General features: G+C 42.3%; 1 protein-coding gene across 2 annotated transcripts in view; it reads right to left on the bottom strand.

Annotated features, from left to right (window-relative positions):
- LOC126235821 (anoctamin-10) overlaps positions 1–23359 on the bottom strand; it is a 310819-nt gene that overhangs the window by 143917 nt on the left and 143543 nt on the right. For both annotated transcript variants that reach the window (XM_049944670.1, XM_049944671.1), the window contains 2 exons: positions 11974–12250; positions 11740–11856 (listed from right to left, as the gene is read on the bottom strand). In XM_049944670.1, coding sequence (XP_049800627.1) covers positions 11740–11856; positions 11974–12250 — 394 coding nt within the window. The remainder of the gene's footprint in view (positions 1–11739; positions 11857–11973; positions 12251–23359) is intronic.

Genomic DNA, 23359 nt, shown 5'->3' with positions numbered 1-23359 from the left:
CCAAAGGCGAAGGTCCCAAGTTAAAGTCTCCGCTCAGCACACAGTTTTTATCTGCCAGGAATTTTCAATTCCCACATTTAATACTTTATTTGTGGCGGTCTAGCTATTTCAGCCTCATATATATTCTTAATGCAGAAAATGATCTGCAACTCGAGCAAAACCTGTGTCAGAAATTTTAGGCCTATATTATAACCTCAAAAAATTATACGTTCAAGTGAGAAAGATACGAATGCCAATTCTGATGCTTGAAGTGAACGTAGTGGATCTTTTATTGGGTTGTAGTACATGGGCATATCTATCTGCAAATTGTTTCTTGCTGCTTACTGTTATTTTTATGCCATTATTGTGATGATCCTGTTGTATGACAGTTTACAAATGTGGTGTATGTGTTTCCACTTTTTAGTGTTTTCGGTGTTGAGGATATCTTACGCGAAAATTTGTTTGTCACGTAAGTTGACTGTCAGTCGATGGACGTTATCTGACATGTGTGTGTTTAACTGAATTTATTTGAAGCTATACACAGTGTTTTTACATTGCTTTACAATGTCACCACGAATCATCTCCAGTATGTAATAGAACACCTATTTTCCTCTCATTCATAAAATATGTCTGGTTATTCCAAACCTGAGGAAGGCGTGTATGATATTCTCCATGTTGTTCTCGAGGCATATATAGTTCATCCATAGGCGTTCGGTGTTGTTTTAGTAGCAAAAGTAGCACTCTACCACTCGTCTCTAATCACAGAAGCGTCGTGGCGTCCATCCCACCAAAAACCGATGGAAATTGGAATCACTGTGACCATGCAGTCGACCTATGTTGTCGGGCGAACCCTGTGGAAGGCGTCTGCGAACTGCCGTTGTCAGTGCCACTACGAACGCAGCCTATGAATTGACCACGCCTCGCAAGAGAAGCCAGAGCGCATCCAACATGATAGAGGAGCTGCCTCTTCAGGCGCATTGGTGCAAGCGTCCCTAGGGTAATAAATCCCAGACAAGAAATCCTGCTGACTCAAAGGCAGCAAGCTGGGACCCGGCCACCGTGGTTACCCAGCACAGCGCCCGTAACGCAGCCAGAGGACATTTCAGTCACTGACAGTCTTCACACGAAATAGACGCATTATAAGCTGTAAACACGAGGATGGTTTTGTAAGTGAAGCAAAAGGAGCTCTCACTGAAGTACAAATACCCCAAAGGAATTCTATTCCACGTTTAGAGAAAGCTTTCAAAAGCAGCCGGAGCTGTAGTTTCAAGATTGAATGATATGGAAACAGATGACAGAGGGATAGAAAAACAATTAAAATCGCTCAAGAGAGGAAAGACCGCTGGACCTGAAGGGATACCAGTTCGATTTTACACAGAGTACGCGAAGAAACTTGCCCCCCTTCTTGCAGCGATGTACGGTAGGTCTCTATAAGAGCATAGCGTGCCGAAAGATTGGAAAAGGGCACAGGTCATCCCCGTTTTCAAGAACGGACGTCTAACAGATGTGCAGAACTATAGACCTATATCCCTAACGTCGATCAGTTGTAGAATTTTGGAACACGTATTATGTTCGGGTATAATGACTTTTCTGGAGACTAGAAATCTACTCTGTAGGAATCAGCATGGGTTTCGAAAAAGACGATCGTGTGAAACCCATTTCGCGCTTTAACAGAGGCCTATAGACACGGGTTCCCAGGTAGATGCCGTGTTTCTTGACTTCCGCAAGGCGTGCGATACATTTCCCCACAGTCGTTTAATGAACAAAGTAAGAGAATATGGACTATCACACCAATTGTGTGATTGGATTGAAGAGTTCCTAGATAACAGAACGCAGCATGTCATTCTCAATGGAGAGAAGTCTTCCGAAGTAAGAGCGATTTCAGGTGTGCCGCAGAGGAGTGTCGTAGGACCGTTGCTATTCACAATATATATACGTGATCTTGTGGATAACATCGGAAGTTCACTGAGAACGGAAAATCGTAGTGAAACGCAGGAGGATCTGCAACGAATTGACGCATGGTACCGGGAATGGCAATCTCAATGTAAACAAGTGTAATGTGCTGCGAATACACAGAAAGAAAGATCCAGTATCATTTAGCTACAATATAGCAGGTCAGCAACTGGAAGCAGTTAACTCCATGCATGATCTGGGAATAGGCATTAGGAGTAAATTAAAATGGAATGATCATATAAAGTTGATCGTCGGTAAAGCAGATGCCGAACTGAGATTCATTGGAAGAATTCTAAGGAAATGCAGTCCGAAAACAAAGCAAGTAGGTTACAGTACACTTGTTCGCCCACTGCTTGAATACTGCTCACCAGTGTGGGATCCGTACCAGATAGGGTTGATAGAAGAGAGAGAGAGAATATTCAACGGAGAGCAGCGCGCTTCGTTACAGGATCATTTAGTAATCGCGAAAGCGTTACGGAGATGATAGATAAACTCCAGTGGAAGACTCTGCAAGAGAGACTCTCGGTAGCTCGGTACAGGCTTTTGTTGAAGTTTCGAGAACATACCTTCACCGAGGAGTGAAGCAGTATATTGGTCCCTCCTACGTATATCTCGCGAAGAGACCATGAGGATAAAATCAGAGAGATTAGAGCCCACACTGAGGCATACCGACAATCTTCCTTTCCACGAACAATACGAGACTGGAATAGAAGAGAGAACCGATAGAGGTACTCAAGGTACCCTCCGCCACACACCGTCAAGTGGCTTGCGGAGTATGGATGTAGATGTATATATAGACTAACTAACCTAAGGACATCACACACATCCATGCCCGAGGCAGGATTCGAACCTGCGACCGTAGCAGCTGCGCGGTTCCGGACTGCGCGCCTAGAACCGCTAGACCACCGCGGCCTGCTACGATTCTGGGTCAAGATTATTTTTTTATTTGCCAATTTCATTCTGCCACATAATACTGTAGCATATAACGTTTCTTAATCCGACACTTACATAGTACATTTTTGGAAATAATTTGCAAAAGACGTTTCTAGCCCCACTGGTGACGTAACGCCACAACGAAATGTAATGGACCTGAACGTGGCAAGAATAATAATTGGTACTAATCGATGGGTCTATTGGGGGAGGGTAGACAGGAAAGAGGTTTGGAATTTAGTACATGCTACGGTGAGAAACAATTCACGTCCACGACGTGGAGAAGGCTTCTTTAAATGCTGACCAGTGAAGATGATTGTACTTCCATTTCTGTGTTTGTAGTATATAAACGACCCACTGTAACCGCTGTATGACTAGTAAGACATCAGGTACCGTATCACGCGGATTACATTTAGCAAATTAAAACAAATACGCCTCGCCCCAGAGTCGAATCCTTGACCTCCTGCATGCTAACCAAAACGCTATCCACTTCACAGTACTACTACAGTCTGTTGACAGAGGTAGTAACTGTACATGTCATTACAGTGTTGCCAGATTGCCAGTCTTTAACGTTCATTTACTGTCGGAAATATTCGCAGGACGAAATGTTGTGACAGACATTTTTGTATTGCTGGTATGTGAGGAATCATACTGCGAAAACCGAATGTGTGAATTTTTCTTCCTCCTGTGTAGTACTACACATTGAAGCAGCGTGAATGCGTATCTGGTTACAGAAACAAGCAGATGTTGATGAAATAGTACGTGAGAGACGTTGTAATGGTCAGCACGTCCCATGACAAAATATTACAAGAAGTATACACGAAGAATGGCATCGTGTGAAAGCCGAGTGTTGTTACGGATTACAAGAATATGCATAGGAGCGATTCACAGTTGCAAAGTGTTGTGTACATAGTTCCGCGTAGTCAGCGCGTACACAACTTTCCCACTAGAGCGCGCCCCGCTAAGCACAACAGCGCAGGCGCAGCGCTCGTCCGTCTCCGCACTACGAGATGGCGCTGCCATAGAGACGGAACAAATTCTGCTTCCGCCGATCCGCGTATTAATATGTAACGCAGCAATGAGATTGCTGCTAACGTAGAACCATTTCTCCTCGCGGATCACACTCGCGCAGTGATACCTGAACGCGCGAGGTATTATAACGAGTGTACAGACCTCCGATTAGTCAGTCTGCATTAGTCTGTAGCCAAGTTTCAGTCTGCGCCTAATAAGATTATCATATTCCTGTACATAGCCATGAAGATAAACGAATAGACACTTTGTCAAGTATCAGAGATATGTGAGAACAAGATTAACGTACCAAGACCAAAGGAACTTCAGATTATTAATTGTAAACAGCATCCAGAATCAAGTTACATAATATATATGCTTTTTATTATTTTAATAAATGTGTGTGAAAGTTAATCAAGTTCTGTTTACAGTTCGTCACCGTCAATCTGCTACTCTAAGCGTGCAAGTGGCATTTCTATCGTCTGACCTAACGGCAGAAGATAAACACGCCACGATAAGACCACGAGACATATTGCTGACACTCGCCTACTTCGTTAGAGCGACAAGTCAAATAATCTGATGGTGTGTGTACCGGGGGTCTTACAGTACGCACACCACACGAAGCTACCAAACAGAAAATCTTTCGCGTTTCATAGCATGTTCTGTGTTTCAATGCACATTCTATGTAAATAATACAGCGACGAAAAAAGCAGACTTGAGTTGATGATTAGTCTCGGGGAAGAGGCGACCGTACCCTCTCCGCACCAACGATCATCAACTGGAGGACAACCTCTAACACCAATTTCGACTCGTCTTGAAGGCAGACATTTTCCAGTACTTTTGCGAAGCACAACGAAGAAATGCCCTCTCGGCGTATATCTGACTTGTAAAATTCTCAGGTATCCACCTGGGTAACTTGCTAAGATGCCCATGATATTTCGGCAAACTTACTCGTTGCCATCTTCAGGTGGCTTCTCATGACCGCTGTTCTGCTCGGCTCGGTTCTGCGTCCTACTTACATTGGCCGTTACCTCATCTGTCACACCGCTCGTGTAACTGTCCACGCAGGCGGTGGCGGGCACTGCGAGTCCCGTACAGTACAATGACGCACCCGGCGGCGATAGCGGGGAGACTGGCAGTCGCCACCCCTACAACCTACCGCGGCGGCTGCACAGGATCTGAGTGAGAGGGTAGCGGGCAACGTGTACAGGGCGCCGACCTGAGTACGTCAGTAGCCATCACGAACTACTTGAAGATGGCAACGAGTCTGTCAGCCGAAATATCGAAGAGAACTTAGGATGTGACGCGGCCGGACGCCAGCAAATTCTGGGTAATTGGACGCGTCAGACACGCTGGACTGCAGAAGCTACTCGGCTACACGCTACGCTCTCTCGGTGCCAGCTTTCGGCGGGATATAGTGCCGCTAATATTACCGGCGGAATCTGGTAGACTGCCAGGACAGTTGTCTGGGTAGTGGCAGTGACACGGAGAAGCTGGAGCGCGTCGCTGCCGCTGGATGCGTCCTCACGATTTGCGACAGAGGCGAACAACGTCTCTGCCTCACCGCTCATTAGCATGAACAAACACTGCGCTTATGGAAGGTGTTGTGTCTAGCTCCTACAGTCTAGACACAATGAGGTAGCTAGGTGCACGCTAAACTAACGCAGACGGGCTTGAAGTTCTGGAACATGAGACTTATTAATGAATAAGAAGAAAAGTACGTAGATATAGGTTACTTAACTTTTATTCTCTTGTTGGAATACATCTCTCTTGAATATTAGGAAGCTATAAGCACTGATACAAATGGCGCCTTGCTAGGTAGTAGCTAGGGACTAAGCTGAAGGCTATTCGATCTGTCTCTCGGCAATTGAGAGGAAAGCTTCGTACGTCTGGTCGCAAGCTATGTCGTCCGTACAACTGGGGCGAGGTCATGTCCGTGTCTTGTGACCTGCCATGTGGTGGCGCTAGGATTGCGATTACACAGTGGCGACACGCGGGTCCGACATGTACTACAGGACCGCGGCCGATTTAAGTTACCACCTAGCAAGTGTGGTGTCTGGCGGTGACACCACAGAAGGCGCAACATCTACGAGAATTGTTCAGAACTGAAGTTTTCCGATTTTTTAAAGTAAATGTGTTTAGCCGGAAATATAGCGCCTGCGCGGCATAGCTGTGACGTAATGATCGTGTGGCGGCCGGACAAGTTTCTAGCGTTCCCAGTAGCGCTGCAACAGGGGGCAGAAATTGGCGGCTCTTACTCCTTCTCCCGTCGACTGCGATATTCGTTCTGTGATAAAGTTTCATAATGCATAAAATGTCCAAGATGCTACTCCAGGCTGGTGTAAAATGAATGCACGCAACGGAAAATAATAAACGCTAAAATGATGATTTGACGCTGTCTTACTACCCCCTGAAGCAGATCTTAGGATCTCTTAATTCTATAAATTACAATCTAAACATAAAAGAATAATAAAGGGAACTAATCCTACTAAATGATAAACGTTGTTCCTGCTTATATAGTTATTGTAGATTAAAAAAATTAGATTACAAAGTTTACATTTACTAACAAGGGAACCTCCCCATCGCACCCCCCTCAGATTTAGTTATAAGTTGGCACAGGGATAGGCCATGAAAAACTGAACACAGATCAATCGAGAAAACAGGAAGAAGTTGTATGGAACTATGAAAAAAATAAGCAAAATATACAAACTGAGTAGTCCGTGTCCAAGATAAGCCACATCAAGGTACGTGTACACTGATGAGCACCGTGGTCCCGTGGTTATCGCGAGCAGCTACGGAACGGAAGGTCCCTGGTTCAATCCTCCCTCGAGTGAAAAGTTTTAATTTTTTATTTTCAGACAATTATCAAAGTTAATGCACTCAGACATGATCAACTTCGCTCTCCAAAATTCCAGGACATGTTCAGATTTGCTTGGACACATGCAGGATTTGACGGTCTACACACGGAAAAACTTGAAAACGTTAAAAACATATGTTTTGACAGAGCACAGGGAAAACTGTGCGACTGTGAAACTTGCATTCATTTGTTGCCGTTTATGTGACAAACTTATGTTTTCATCACTTTTTTGGGAGTGATTATCACATCCACAAGAAAACCTAAATCGGGCAAGGTAGAAGAAACTTTTTACCCATTCGCCAAGTGTGCAAGTTAGGTGGGTCGACAACATTTTCCTGTAATGTGAAGCACATGCCGTCACCAGTGTCTTATAGAATATTTCGGACCTGTTTTCCTGTGGAGGAAACGGTTGACCTATGAATTTGCGATCAAATGTTTTCGGTTCCTATTGGAGAGGCACGTCCTTTCGTCTACTAATCGCACGGTTTTGCGGTGCGGTCGCAAAACACAGACACTAAACTTATTACAGTGAACAGAGACGTCAATGAATGAACGGTCAGATCGTAACTTTGCGAAAATAAAGTAAGTAAAATTTTTACTCGAGGGAGGAATCGAACCAAGGACCTCTCGTTCCGCAGTTACTCACTCTAACCACGGGACCACGGCGCTCATCAGCTTACACAGTCCTTGATGTTGCATATCTTACACTTGGACTACTCACAGTTTGTATAATTTGCTTATTTTTTCATAGTTCCACACAACTTCTCCCTGTTTTCTCGATTGATCTGTGTTCAGTTTTTCAAGGCCTATCCACTGTGTCAATTTATAACTAAATCTGAGGGGGGTGCGATGGGGAGGTTCCCTTGTAAGTAAAATTACTAATCAATTGCTCAACTCTGTCGTTTATTATGACTGTACGGTCTAATATCAATAACGCGATATCATTGACATCTACATACCAAACACTACGAGACACTACTTTCAAAGATGATCTACGGTGGTGTGGAACCTCAGTGGAAATAAACTAACGTGATCTCACTGTTTTATCTTCTATAGCCCTAATAAGCCGAAGCAATTTGCGATATCACCGTATGTACTGCGTCCGGTGCGTCGAAGTGATGGTTCTCGTCCTCGTCTGCGACGATGGAAGAACATCTCTGTAGATGGAGAAACTCCAGCCACAAATAAACTCTTTCAAACACTAGGACGGCAGAAGGCGGTCCTCTGACTAATATACTCTAATACTGTCGTCTCCTCTCTGTGTTCTACAGACGAGAAACGCGAACTCTCAGCAACAAGGACAGAGTTCAGGTAACGTCTCAGCGTAAGTATAGGCAGAGGACGTGCTCTCAATTACTGAACGCTGCGTGCTCAACGACGACTTCCAACCCGGAGGTGAAGTCCAGAATCGTATAGCTTCGCAACAGTACAATGCCTAACCGTTCTAACTATAAACTCTCCTAATAGCAACGACAGCAAGTCCGTCCCTAGCAACAAAGCTGATATCGAGCAACCGCAACACACAGGTGCTCAAAACGGAAGACCACGTCTCTCTACCGCTGGCTTCCTAGCAAGGCTCAGCTCCCCACCATCGTAATCCCGAAAACGAATCATATTCCCGAAACCACGGAAAAGTCTCCCTATCTACAGATTCTTCCGAACGCCGACCAACCATATTTTAGTCTTTTGTCGTCCAGCGCAGAAAGTTTGCGAGGAAAAACCTACACTCTTACAATGGTACGCTTCGGAGTAAAAATCCTTGGAATTAACCCAGCCCACGTGGTTTCTGAGGTGCCGCTTCTTTGTTCCTCTCACCTGCGTCCAAGGTTTGCAAAGTTCGGAAATATTATCCGGTTATCCTTCCAGTCGTGCTATAATAGCGGCTGGCCGTCGCTATTGTGCTCCAGAGTTCAGGTGCCACGACGTCCGTCTAGCTACTTCCTGTGTTTAAGCAGGACCAACACACCTGTGCGGGCCTTCCAGCCAGAGCTTGAGTTCTGCCTGCCGTTTCATCTCCACCAGCGTTCCAACCTCTACTAGCGTAGGTAATCAATCATTACGCCGTTTTTATAATAAAGATACTCCGTCACCTTTCATGCAATAAGCGTTGACGGTTATTCACAAGGCGTATGTGAGAATGTCAGTCTCCTTTATATATTCACATATACGATGTACAACCTATCAGATGATATCTAATTGTGTTTGTAGATCACGGCAAAGTATGTGGATGGGTGCTTGTAAGGTGCGAAATTATAGCCACCTTACAAACGTAGCACCGACCGAAGTTCGTCAGCTGCGTCAGGTGCACGGCCCGAAAGTCATGAGCAAACATAAGGTGCGTCGCTGGTGTAGAGCATTTTCCCAAGGCCGTCCAAGTGTCCATATTGAAGTAGGCCAAGAACGACCACCCGTCATCGATAAAGACTTCGTGAAACTGTGGTGCAGCACCGCATTATGGATCTCATCAGATATTACGAACTATGTTGCATGAAATATCACTGAGCGCCTGCTGTCGAAGAAAGTGTATGCCAGATGGGTGCCGAAAAATCTGACAACCGAACTCAAACTGAATAGCTTAGAAGCAATATCGACACTTCTACAGCAGTAACATTATGACTGCAACGAGTTCTTCGGCTGTATTGTCAAAGGCGATGAATGGAGGGTTCTTCACGGTAACCAAGCCTCAGTCGATGCACTGGCGTCGCAGCGTATATACACATAGGACCAAACTCATACAGATACTATCGGCTAAGAAAGTGATGTGCACAGCTTTGGGACACGAAAAGAATTTTGCTCATTGGCCTCCTGTCCAGGGGTGAAACAGTGAACGCCGGCTGTTACTGCGAAACACTACAGAAATTACATAGGACCTTTGAAAAGAAGAGGCGTCAAAATCTCAATGCAGGTATTGTGCTGGTCTATGACAATGCCAGCCCATGTATGGCTCGGGGCATACGGCTGTTCTGAAGCACTTCGAATGTACAGTCCTGATCTTCCTCCCAGTAATATCCAACTTTCCTTACGCTTTGAAATTCGTATCTTCCAGTCAGCATTTTCATAATGTCGAAGAGCTGAAGACGACTATCACACGCTCGTTTAATTCCCCGGCGGTAGACTTCCATATAGGAACATAAAACTTGATCCCTCATATGATGATTACGCTAGTGGTATTATGTCGGAATGTAACAATGTTGATCTGCTGCCAGTAAAGATTTTCACGTAACTATTTTTTTTAAATAGAAACAGGGTAAACATTGCTGGACGACACTGATACATATATTCCCCGCAATCCCCTTATGGAGTGTGGCGGAGGATACTTTCTCTACCGCTATCACTTTCCCCATTTCCTGTTCCTGCCCCGAATGGTGCGCGGTGATGACTGTTGCTAAGCCTCTAATATCGATAATTGTACCTTGGGAGCCCTTCTGAGAGATATACGCAGGAGGAAGTTGTATACTGACTGACACTTCTGGGAACCCACACTCTCGGAATCTGAACAGTAAATCACACCGTGGTTCGCATCGGCTTTCTCATAGTGTCTGCTACCACCTCTGCCATGCATTCGTGCTTAATAAATGAACGTGTCACAAAACCCACTGTTGTTCTGGTATGCTAGTCACCACGAGTGTGGCCTTTATGCAGATTTACACGTTCGTTCAGGTAAATGCTTGGCTGGCTCTCAATCTCCTCCTCAGCAAACGCGACTGCAAACGGTTAGAATACGATTACACACAGAACTACGAGGGTGAGTCAAATGAAAACCTTAAATATTTTTTAAATAATATTTATTGTGCAGAAGTGGTACAAAGCTGTATCACTTTTCAACATAATCTCCCCCACGCTCAACGCAAGTCCTCCAGCGCTTACAACGTGCATAAATTCCTTCAGAAAAAAATTATTTTGGCAGTCCGCGCAACCACTCATGCACCGCGTGGCGTACCTCTTCATCAGAACGAAACTTCTTTCCCCCATTGCGGCTTTGAGTGGCCCAAACATGTGAAAATCACTTTTTGATTAGGAATGACGCCATTCCTTGCTCGCTCTCTTCGTTTCCGGTTCGTGTAAGTGAACCCAGGTTTCGTCCCCAGTAACGACTCTTGCAAGGAAGCCATCACCTTCTCGTTCAAAGCGCCGAAGTAGTTCTTCACAAGCATGAACAAGTCGTTCTCTCATTTCAGGAGTCAGCTCCCGTGGCACCCATCTTGCAGACACTTTGTGAAACTGGAGCACATCATGCACAGTGTAGTGTGCTGACCCATGACTAATCTGTAAACATGCTGCAATGTCATTCAGTGTCACTCGGCCGTTTTCCTTCACTATGGCTTCAACTGCTGCAATGTTCTGTGGAGTAACAACTCGTTGTGCCTGACCTGGACGAGGAGCACCTTCCACTGAAGTCACACCATTTGCGAACTTCCTACTCCATTCGCAGACTTGCTGCTGTGACAAACATGCATCACCGTACTGAACCTTCATTCTTCGATGAATTTCAATAGGTTTCACACCTTCACTACGCAAAAACCGAGCAACAGAACGCTGTTCTTCCCTGGTGCAAGTCGCAAGAGGGGCGGCCATCTTTATACTGATACTGCGACGGTATGTGTGCATCTGCACTATGCTGCCACCTACAGGCCATTCTCCACGCTGTTTGTAGCAGGCTTACCAACATACAGGATAACGGCGCGAAATTTCGATTTGGTATTACGAATTGAAGGTTTTCATTTGACTCACCCTCTTAAGTTTGTACTATCCACAGACAAAAGGAGCATGTGACTTCTATCCCTTGGACTGAATACCGTTCCTATCACTAGAGTCGTCAGTTAACGCAAGTTAAAATATAAATAAATTTGCTGAATCATGAAAAACAGAGGATCCCATCGGACTTAGGACAGGAGAAACCCGTGAGAAAGTGAGAGAGAATGAATTTATTTTCAAATGCAACTGAACGCTTCTGCTTGAAGTATACTGCCTTTTCAAAGGATCTGAACATTAGGTAGGTGGCGAGCACTCACCAAACGGCTGTTGTTGGAAGATGGAGCGGTACCACTGCTTGCCCAGCCTGTCCAGCTCCTCGTGGTCGTGCAGTGGGTATAGCCTCTCCAGGATCCCCCAGTGCAGGCACACCTGGACTGAACGCAGAGCACACGGCCGTCACTCACGTGGCAAGCACCAGGATGTTGGCCAACAGACAAGGAATCGCCACGCCCTTGACAGTGGTTTCCGGAATATGGATGTGATGTACTAACCTATGGACTGCCCCTCGTAGAGGCGATGCTGCGGGTAGCCGGGCACACAGGAGTCGCCGGGCAGGGCGCGGATGTTCTCGAGTTCGTGGCGCACGATGGCCTGCCGGTCGGCCGTGGTGAGCAGGTCGTCGACGTGCATGCCGTCCACCAGGAAGTCCTCCAGCTGGCTCACCAGGAACTCGCGCATCAGGCCCGCCGAGTCGCGCTTCCGCAGCTCCAGCTCCTCCGCCACTTCCAGGAACTTGATCTTGGATGCTGAGATGTGCAGCGTCACGCCCTGGAGGCAATTGTCCAACCCATAACATCCCGTCAGGTTCACTTGGCAATACGTCCGCCAACCAACTCCATCCACTCTTTAACATGATGTCTGTTCTACACTGCTGGCCATTAAAGTTGCTATAACACGAACGAAAGCAAACAGCGAAACTTAACTTACTGCGTGTGTACAATATAGTTGTCCAAATTTACGATTTTGAGATACACTGGGTGCAAAATGAGCTTCCACATCCAGCAGGAAAATGCTTCTAATGCAGCTTGGCATCGATTCGAACTGATCTTGGATGATAGATACGGTTATGTCATTCCATGTTGCTTATACTCAGTGCCAGAGTTCATCAGCTGTAGTGGTAGGTGAATAGTGTCATGCCAGTCTTTCGGTGACGCATGACTAGATGTCAGTGATCGAGAGCTCGAGAACATGCTGACCAAGCCAACAGTCGAGTATCGAGATATACCAGAACAGCATGGACAACATACTGTCGTGCCACGCTTGACGGAACGGAAAATCAAAACATTCCACACTACATTTCAAATCTCGGCATTCACACAGGCCGCCAACGGCACACAACGGAATGGAACGGGATTTCACCAGTCTTAACACATACAGTCACGACACTCCTACTAGTTTATGTTATACTTTGTGACAGCAGTGCTTGAAGCGGCCAGTAAGCTATACTTCCGAACACGATATCGGATGCGTGCCAATAGTATTATTTATAATGATTTGTGTCAGTTTTTACGATGAGGAGCGTTTGTAGTGCCGTAATTCGACAATAACCAAAAGGTGACACCACATTTGTCTTTCTTTAATTTCCTAAGGACCCTGGGAGGTATTAAACGGTACATTACAGAACAGAACTTGTAAGCTACAGATATTTAATGAAGAATGTCGCTTTCTCTTAAGAATAAAAAAAATGTCTGGAAACAACTAAGCACCTGACCTATTGCAGAAAGAAGTAGTATGTACCTACTCGACATAGTGAAGTGAATTATCAAAATCTGAACTGTGAAGTCATCCAAAATTCTAGTTGGAAAACCACACTCTTTGTTATAATTCTCAAATGGTCACGATCCCACTTTGTTTATGAACTGAAACTCTAATATTCACGAAAAACTGCTCTGAAATTAACCTGAACCGACAAAATTGTGTGTATACTCTCTGAAACTTCAAAGACATCTAAGACAATATCTGAAAGGAATTAGAAAGTGACAAAATTTCGCGAATCACACACAATACTGTTAACAATGGCATGAACACTGGGGGCTTTCACCATACATCTTCCCACTTTTGAGTATAACCAGTGTCTCTTAATACTACGACTCGTAGCAATACAATATCAAAAACTTTTATTACTGGGTAAACAGTCCCTACGTGATTTGACAGCGGATATTTATAATTCCCGCTCACGTCAGGAATTGCACCAATACGGTAACAGCAGCTTTTACGTTATTGGTCAGAACACAAGCAATTATGGCGGTCGCCGTAATTTTTGCGCGAAGCCATATTTCGCGACAAAATACTCTTATTAGTCACTGTCATACATCCAGTCTCATAACAATACATAAAACTACATAAAATAACTACAATAATTTTGACATGCAAGGAGAATTAGGCCTAATGAGAGGAAGAAGTTTATATTTACTGGTGTTTCAACAATGACTACCAGGCAACTTTTAATTCACTGATTGTAATTTTATTTTCGTTAGCAGAAAGCAAACAAACTATACAAAGAATTTAATTAAACAGTCTGTAATTCTTATACTTTTAATAGAGAAAGAAAGTTTCTAGGTCAGGGGATAGCGTTCAGCGAAGTCCCTTAACTTTTTGTTGCATACGAAGCGTTGCGTTGGGCAGCACGATGTCGGCGGGTTACGATGATGAGAGCAGGATACAGGCAGTTCCGCTAGTTAATCTTCTCCGGCGAAACGCAAATAAAGTTCCGGCACAGCTGTATCATTAACCCCGTGGTGATTAACAAACCACAAGACGCCAGTATACGAACGTTGTTGACATGTCCTCTCTTTCAAAGTACATGACGTAGACATCGCTCGTTTTTACACTTTATGGCCTGTCCGTGACGCTATCGTCCATAATTACACGGTTCGTCACATTCATGTAGTCTTGGCCACAAATACACAGTTCATAGAATTGTTCTTGTGTGTGAAGCACACCGTAAACAATGTCCACTCTGTTCTCCCATTTCAAACTTCGACAACGTCACTGAAAGCCATTTATATTGCACAGTTAATTAAAGTCTTCACTTTCACGGCTTGATAGAATGTGATAGACAACAGTTCCACCACCCAAAACCAATACCAGCCAAGTTCATTCGCATGAAAGCACTGTTCGTGTCGGGCACAACAAAGTAATGTTAGCGGCACTTTCACAGTCCGGTTAATTTGCTCTTGAAGTTCGCTGGCGATGGCATTACATACAGCAGTGGTAAAGAGAATTAACAATCTGATAGTTCGGTATCACTGTCCATACAATTATGTATGCTTTTCATAAAACGCAGTACTATTTTTCCCGCGCATGCTTCACAGACACACCATCCACCATCCCCTCTACTACACAACAACCTTCCAACTCTCGATATCACTATCGCTGTCCCCTGTCTATAGATGTTATATCGTTATCGTAAATTACATAAACCTTTATAAATGTTATTGACTGCATTTTTCACAGTTAATATTCCAAAAGAGAACTTTACAAACTTTACCACAGGTACAAAGCAAGAAACATATTTATCCATTGGTAAACGAAATAAGCACAATTACATCTTTACATTTAAAAACCACAGTAGAATGTTACATAATCACAATTAGAAATCCCCATACGAAGAAAAAGAATAGAAATCTAAAGAAAATCACGAAAAAATTTTATATGCGCAATTAGCAATGCCTTCACATGCTGTTTATTATATTTCCAAACAAATCAGTGAATGTGCAACGTAGGAAACTTGGATGGAATGCAGAACCAGCATTATTAAAAATACCGAAGAAGCTACCATAAATGTAGCTGCAGGGAAAACTACACAGACATGATAAACCATCAAAAGCAAGCAAACTGATCCCACATAGAAGAACCAATTCCAGTATCTTTGATAAGTCAGTGTCGAAAACGGCAATAATCCTCAACTCATTTGATTTTGAAATAAAAGTAATTAAAAAAAATATTCGTGTACTGCAAAGTCGAGAGAAATGTAAGGAAGTGCGAATCATTAAGACTCCACACAAAACTGTTGCGTATCGATGGAAGCGCCTACCACAATAGGAACAGAAAACAACAGAAGTACATGCTTTTCAAGGATGAAAAATGTGATTCTATTCTGTTGATTTCAGTGGTTTAAGCTGCAATTCTAAACATATTCGAAAGTATTTCTTCACGAATAAGTTGCAGCTTATCGCAATGAGTCAGGAGGTTTCGGCTGTTTTTAGATGTATTTCACGATCACTCGTGTCACTCAATAATTTACAAACGCTTGGGGCGCAAAAAAATATGGTAAATATTTCTGTAATTAATTAGAGAAACAACTGAAAACAGGCGGTAATGTTACAGCTGCTTTCTAGAGCTAGGGGCGCTAATGTCGTTCCATCTGTCAGATGGTAACAATTTTCACAGCAGTGTGTGTCGCGCCTGTTGATATGAGTTTGTGACTTTACCACCGTTCTCGGGGAGAACGTTGTGACGTTGACGGAAGTGGGGAACTATGTCGTGGTCTCGTACCACTGAAAGTTGGCGTTTTTCGCTGTGTTCACTCTTGGTCTAATAGTGGATTTCGTGCTTCTGCGTCTTCTAAGCCATTATTTTGTTTTGCTTTGTTTTCGTGTAACATCGCTAATGCTCCATGACTCCTTGGATTTTATTTTACACAGCGTGCACTTCCACAAGAAAGTCCAGATATCTGAAAGCGAAATATAACTTATTTACAACTGAACAGTGCTGACACCTACACTGTGTATAAGTAAGAACATTCTTATTTTCTTTAAATAACCTTTTATTAAGTGAAAAAGTAACCTCTGCTGAAGGAGGAAAGTACAATTGTTTATAACATTTGCAACGCAGGGCCGGCCGGAGCGGCCTTGCGGCTCTAGGCGCTACAGTCTGGAGCCGAGAGACCGCTACGGTCGCAGTTTCGAATCTTGCCTCGGGCATGGATGTTTGTGATGTCCTTAGGTTAGTTAGGTTTAATTAGTTCTAAGTTCTAGGCGACTGGTGACCTCAGAAGTTAAGTCGCATAGTGCTCAGAGCCATTTGAACCATTTTTTGCTACGCAGGGAAAGAAACAATGGATAAGGTAAACAGGCGCTTTGTATTCCCCTATAAACATCGATTGCTGTGTTTGTATATCTATAATTACTTTCGTTAGCAAATAAACGCCAACGTTTTTAAATATTGTTTCAGTTCTTAGCAACTCATCATACATAACTGATCAAGAACATCCGTTACGAAGTTTGGACTGGCCATTAACTAACATTGATATTGTTAGTTCCTTAATTCCGGCTGTATACCTCAACTTTTTGTATCACGGACGGTGTCACAGAACTTCACATTCACCGTTCGATACTGGGCTAAGCCAACTGACGTCGTGTCGACTTTCCGTCGGGCGTGAAGCCTGTACCATTTGACAGTGACGCACTAAATAAGCAGTTTAAGTTGTCTTAATTATTTAGTGGATGGCGCTTTTATAAAATCATGTTTAGGAATTTTCATCTAGTTTAACGCGAGACAGGTAACTGATTGGTTGGTTGATTGGGGTTGAAGGGACCAAACAGCAAGGTCATCAGTCCCTTGCTTTAAAAATGGCCATTCGGACGGATTTACATGTCACAAGAGTCATAACAATAAAAGGTAAAAGGCTAAAAAACGTAAAAGTGCAGTCGTGTTGTCAATGGTGAAAACAAAAGGAGGGAAGTGAGCAGGTCGACAGGTAACGTTAACAAAGCTCCCATCTAACGAAAAGACTCGGGAGCAGTCCAAGCTTAGTCACGTGCCACTGTTTGTTTGCGGAAGCAGTAAGGCTCTAGCACAAAACAGCATTAATGCTCATTCTCTTTCAATCTGCACTACGTCGTGTGGCACCTAAAGAACACTTGCGTCAGACTGAGAAACTCAGCTCTCGCGCTTATCTTACTGTAAATACGGTATGTCATCGCAATCCTTGCTAATGTTCTTGTGTACTGCGTCTACTCTGCAACACAATAGTGGACTCAGGAGAGGAGTAACTGGTGACAGAGCGCTGTCAGAGTGTAACAGCGGAACGAGATACGTTTGGATCGAATGCGTTTGCTGAGTTTGAGTTTTCACTGTCCGGTCTGTGTAAGATATTAGAATGTTTTCCACAATCACTTAAGTAACTACCGATCTAGTTACCAGATTCCGTTCACTTGATCAACATAAGACAAGAACATCCAGAGAAGAAACATGATTCACGACCGTAATTTCTCCCCTCAACACAAGTTCACGAAGGGAGGCTATAGTTCATCTCTGATCGACGGCGAGTACCGAAGTCACAAGGAAAAAGTGCCATCTCACATGTACAAGAAGATATGGGGCTTTCTTGAGACAAGAATCTCTAATTTAGTCTGTGCAGTTTAGGTAAAGATATTGAAATGCCACGTAACTGGAAGACAATCTCCTGGTGATAGGAAGATCATCCATGTACCTATTCCATTTATACATTATGTATAATCGCATACAAATTATTATTATTATTATTATTATTATTATTATTATTATTATTATTATTATTATTATTATTATTATTTCTTTACTTTCTCAGACGTTAAGTCTGGTTAAGAATGGAAAGTGACGCGGACCTTGATCAAGCGTCACTTCCTATTAACCGTACGGTATGTGTTATATTGCATTTAGGAACTTTCGGGTAATTGAACATGTATCAATAATTACGGATTTCTGTAGTTGTGTATATATATGTTTGGATGTAGCTGTATTGCATTGATGTACTGGTGGATATTGTGTGGTCTGACTCCTGTAGTTGATAGTATAATTGGTATGATGTCAACTTTATCCTGATGCCACATGTCTTTGACTTCCTCAGCCAGTTCGATGTATTTTTCAATCTTTTCTCCTGTTTTCTTTTGTATATTTGTTGTATTGGGTATGGATATTTCGATTAGTTGTGTTAATTTCTTCTTTTTATTGGTGAGGATGATGTCAGGTTTGTTATGTGGCGTTATTTTATCTGTTATAATGATTCTGTTCCAGTATAATTTGTATTCATCATTCTCCAGTACATTTTGTGGTGCATACTTGTATGTAGCAACTTGTTGTTTCAAAAGTTTATGTTGTAAGGCAAGCTGTTGATGTATTATTTTTGCGACATTGTCATGTCTTCTGGGGTATTCTGTATTTGCTAGTATTGTACATCCGCTTGTGATGTGATCTACTGTTTCTATTTGTTGTTTACAAAGTCTGCATTTATCTGTTGTGGTATTGGGATCTTTAATAATATGCTTGCTGTAATACCTGGTGTTTATTGTTTGATCCTGTATTGCAATCATGAATCCTTTGTCTCACTGTATATATTGCCTTTTCTTAGCCATGTGTTGGATGCATCTTGATCGATGTGTGGCTGTGTTAGATGATACGGGTGCTTGCCATGAAGTGTTTTCTTTTTCCAATTTACTTTCTTCGTATCTGTTGATGTTATGTGATCTAAAGGGTTGTAGAAGTGGTTATGAAATTGCAGTGGTGTAGCCGATGTGTTTATATGAGTGATTGCCTTGTGTATTTTGCTAGTTTCTGCTCGTTCTATAAAGAATTTTCTTAAATTGTCTACCTGTCCATAATGTAGGTTTTTTATGTCGATAAATACCCTTCCTCCTTCCTTTCTGCTTAATGTGAATCTTTCTCTTGCTGAATGTATGTGATGTATTCTATATTTGTGGCATTGTGAACGTGTAAGTGTATTTAGTGCTTCTTGGTCTGTGTTACTCCATTTCACTACTCCAAATGAGTAGGTCAATATTGGTATAGCATAAGTATTTATAGCTTTTGTCTTGTTTCTTGCTGTCAATTCTGTTTTCAGTATTTTTGTTAGTCTTTGTCTATATTTTTCTTTTAGTTCTTCTTTAATATTTGTATTATCTATTCCTATTTTTTGTCTGTATCCTAGGTATTTATAGGCATCTGTTTTTTCCATCGCTTCTATGCAGTCACTGTGGTTATTCAATATGTAATCTTTTTGTTTAGTGTGTTTTCCCTTGACTATGCTATTTTTCTTACATTTGTCTGTTCCAAAAGCCATATTTATATCATTGCTGAATACTTCTGTTATCTTTAGTAATTGGTTGAGTTGTTGATTGGTTGCTGCCAGTAGTTTTAGATCATCCATGTAAAGCTAATGTGTGATTTTGTGTGGGTATGTTCCAGTAATATTATATCCATAATTTGTATTATTTAGCATGTTGGATAGTGGGTTCAGAGCAAGACAGAGCCAGAAAGGACTTAATGAGTCTCCTTGGTATATTCCACACTTAATCTGTATTGGCTGTGATGTGATATTATCTGAATTTGTTTGGATATTAAGCGTGGTTTTCCTGTTTTTCATTACTATGTTTAGAAACTGTATCAATTTAGGATCTACTTTGTATATTTCCAATATCTGTAGTAACGACGAGTGGGGTACACTATCAAAAGCTTTTTGGTAATCAATGTATGCGTAGTGTAGCGACCTTTGTTTAGTTTTAGCTTGGTATGTCACCTCTGCATCTATTATCAGTTGCTCTTTACATCCTCGTGCTCCTTTGCAGCAGCCTTTATGTTCTTCATTTATAATTTTGTTCTGTGTTGTATGTGTCATTAATTTCTGTGTAATGACTGAAGTTAATATTTTGTAGATTATTGGTAGGCATGTTATGGGGCGATATTTAACTGGGTTTGCTGTGTCTGCTTGATCTTTAGGTTTCAGATAAGTTATTCCATGTGTAAGTGTATCAGGGAATATGTATGGGTCTGCAATGTAACTGTTAAATAATTTAGTTTGATGTGAATGTGTTGAGGTGAACTTCTTTAGCCAGAAATTTGCTATTTTATCATTTCCAGGGGCTTTCCAATTGTGCGTAGAATTAATTGCTCGGGTGACTTCATGTTGCAAAATTATCACTTCAGGCATTTGTGGTATCATCTTGTATGAGTGTTTCTGCTTGTATCCACCGTGCATGCCTGTTATGTTGTACCGGGTTTGACCATATGTTGCTCCAGAAGTGTTCCATGTCTGTTATGTTTGGTGGATTGTCTATTTTAATGTGTGTGTTATCTATTGTTTGGTAAAATTTTTTTTGGTTTGTGTTGAATGTTTGGTTTTGTTACCTTCTATTTTCACTTTTTTTGTATCTTCTAAGTCATTTGGACAATGCTTGTAATTTCTGCTTCTTTTCATCTAATTGCTCTATTGCTTCTTCTTGTGAGAATTTACCTAACCTTTTTCGTTTTTTGCCTGATATTTCATTTCTTATAAATTGTGTTAGCTGTCCGATGTCTTTTCTCAGTTTTTCTATTCTGATCTGTAGCCTGTGTTGCCATGCTGGTTTTGTGGGTTTCTTCTGTGTGTTGGTTGGTTCTGATCTCTGCCTAGTGTGTATATTTAGTGTAGTTAGTGCTCCTACATAAACCAGTAGTTGTAACTCTTCCATAGTTGTGTATTCATTTATTTTGTTGTGTATGATTGTGTTGATAGTTTTTATTGTTGCTTCGACTTGTGGGCTATTTGGTGGTCTATGCACGAATGGTCTAATGTCTGTATTTGTGTCTTTGTATTCTATATATGTCAACTGAAATTTTTCTTCTATATCTAACATGAGTGTCACTTCATGTTCTATTTGTGCTTGTGCTGGTGGCTGTCTTAAGATTTCGTTTTCCTCTGATTGTTTAATTGATGCGTGTTGTTCTTTGTTTGTTTGCTCTGGGATGTTTGAGTCCATTACTGTATTTTCCTCTTATCATCACCATCACCATCACCATCACCATCACCATCATTATCACCATCATTATCACCATCATTATCACCATCATTATCACCATCATTATCACCATCATTATCACCATCATTATCACCATCATTATCACCATCATTATCACCATCATTATCACCATCATTATCACCATCATTATCACCATCATTATCACCATCATTATCACCATCATTATCACCATCATTATCATCATCATTATCATCATCATTATCATCATTATCATTACTATTACTATTACCAATAAGGATATAAAGGCGCATAATTTACAGGTATCAGAAGCAAACAGAACGAACACATGAAAGGGAAGTAAGACGCACACAGAGTTCCACGTCCGTAACAAAAGGAATTTTAAAGCTGCAATTTTCCGTTTAGTATCAATAAAACAATGACAAAAAACTAAAGAATTTAAGGAACTATTGCCAGATAATGTTACTTAGGTAGTAATTCTATTTCATTATCAAGAAAAAATTGCGAAGGAAGATTGAAAAGTATAAGCAGCTCATAATTAAGGATTCTCTATTTTTTTGTATTGTACTTTCACATAGGTTACTAATTATAATATCTTAATTTCATTGCAACCAATCTGGAAGACTCAGGTTATGGAATCCACACGTATGGTTTCACGAAACGTGTTCCAGGTTGTTGCAGTTTCCGTGTATGACAGACACACAGATACGAGTGTCACTCCAAAAGAAATTTATTCTATATGTTTGAAAGTTGTTACAGTGTGTAGATACATCCTTCAGGAACAATATTTTCATTTCTCCACATAATTTCCACCCCTCTTAACTGCCTTACGCCATCTTGGAACCAGCGCCTGTATACTCGCACGGTAAAACCTGTTGGAGCCACTGTTTGGCAGCGTGCACAAGGGAGTGATCATCTTCAGACCTTGTTCCACGAAGAGAGTCTTTCAGTTTCCCAAAGAGATGAAAGTCACATGGAGCCAGGTCAGGACTGTAAGGCGGGTGTTTCAGTGTTGTCCATCCGAGTTTTGTGATCGCTTCCATGGTTTTTTGACTGACATGTGAACGTGCATTGTCGTGCAACAGCACGTCATCCTGCATTTGCCGATGTGGTGGAACACGACTCAGTCGAACTTGAAGTTTCTTCAGTGTCGTCACATATGCATCAGAATTTATGGTGGTTCCACTTGGCACGATGTCCACAACCAAGAGTCATTCGGAATCGAAAAACACCGTAGCCATAACGTTTGCAGCACAAGGTGTGGTTTTGAATTTGTTTTTTCTTGAGTGAATCTGCATGATGCCATCCCATTGATTGCCTCTTCGTCTCTGGTGAAAAATGATGGAGCCATGTTTCATCACCTGTTATTATTGTTCCAAGAAATTTATCTCCACCATTCTCGTACTGTTCCAAATGTTTCTTTGTGAGCCACTGTTAGCATCCTGGGAACCCACCTGGCACAAACCTTTTTTAACGCCAACACTTACAGTATTCTGCAAACACTTCCCTCCCGTATCCCGACGTAGCGTGACAATTCGTTCACTGTGATGCGTCTGTCAGCAGTCACCAATTCGTCAACTCTCTGCACATTGTCTGTAGTGTGTGCAGTACGAGGCCTGCCGCTGCGAGGACAATCCTCAATATTGCCGTGCCCGCTTTCATCACGCAACCTGCTTGCCCACTGACTAACTGTACTGCGATCGACAGCAGCATCTCCATACACCTTTTTCAACCCCTTGTGGATATTTCCCACCGTCTCGTTTTCACAGCACAGGAATTCTATGACGGCAGGTTGCTTCTAACGAACGCCAAGTGTAGCAGCCGTCTTGAAGACATGCTGTGACGGCGCCACTCACGGGAACAGGTTGAACTAAGTTTGAAAACAAGCGGGAAGGATGTATCTACACTGTAGAACTTTTACACATGCAGAATGAAAACTGTATTTTTTACAAAAATAGTGTGCATTTCTTTTGGAGTGACCCTCGTATGTCCCAAAGTTTTGTCAATGATGTGCGTACTACTGGAAAACATGGATACACACGAGAGACAATTCACGTCCAAGTGTTTTTAGTAATTCGCTATGGTTGTTGTGACCGTAAATTCAACTAAGGACTGTGGCGCTGGCTTGGCGTGATAAGGGCGC

This window comes from Schistocerca nitens, chromosome 2 (assembly GCF_023898315.1).
Source record: "Schistocerca nitens isolate TAMUIC-IGC-003100 chromosome 2, iqSchNite1.1, whole genome shotgun sequence".
Lineage (NCBI taxonomy): Eukaryota > Metazoa > Arthropoda > Insecta > Orthoptera > Acrididae > Schistocerca > Schistocerca nitens.
Note: the sequence above shows the minus strand (reverse complement) of the source record. Positions and strands in the feature narration are given on the sequence as shown.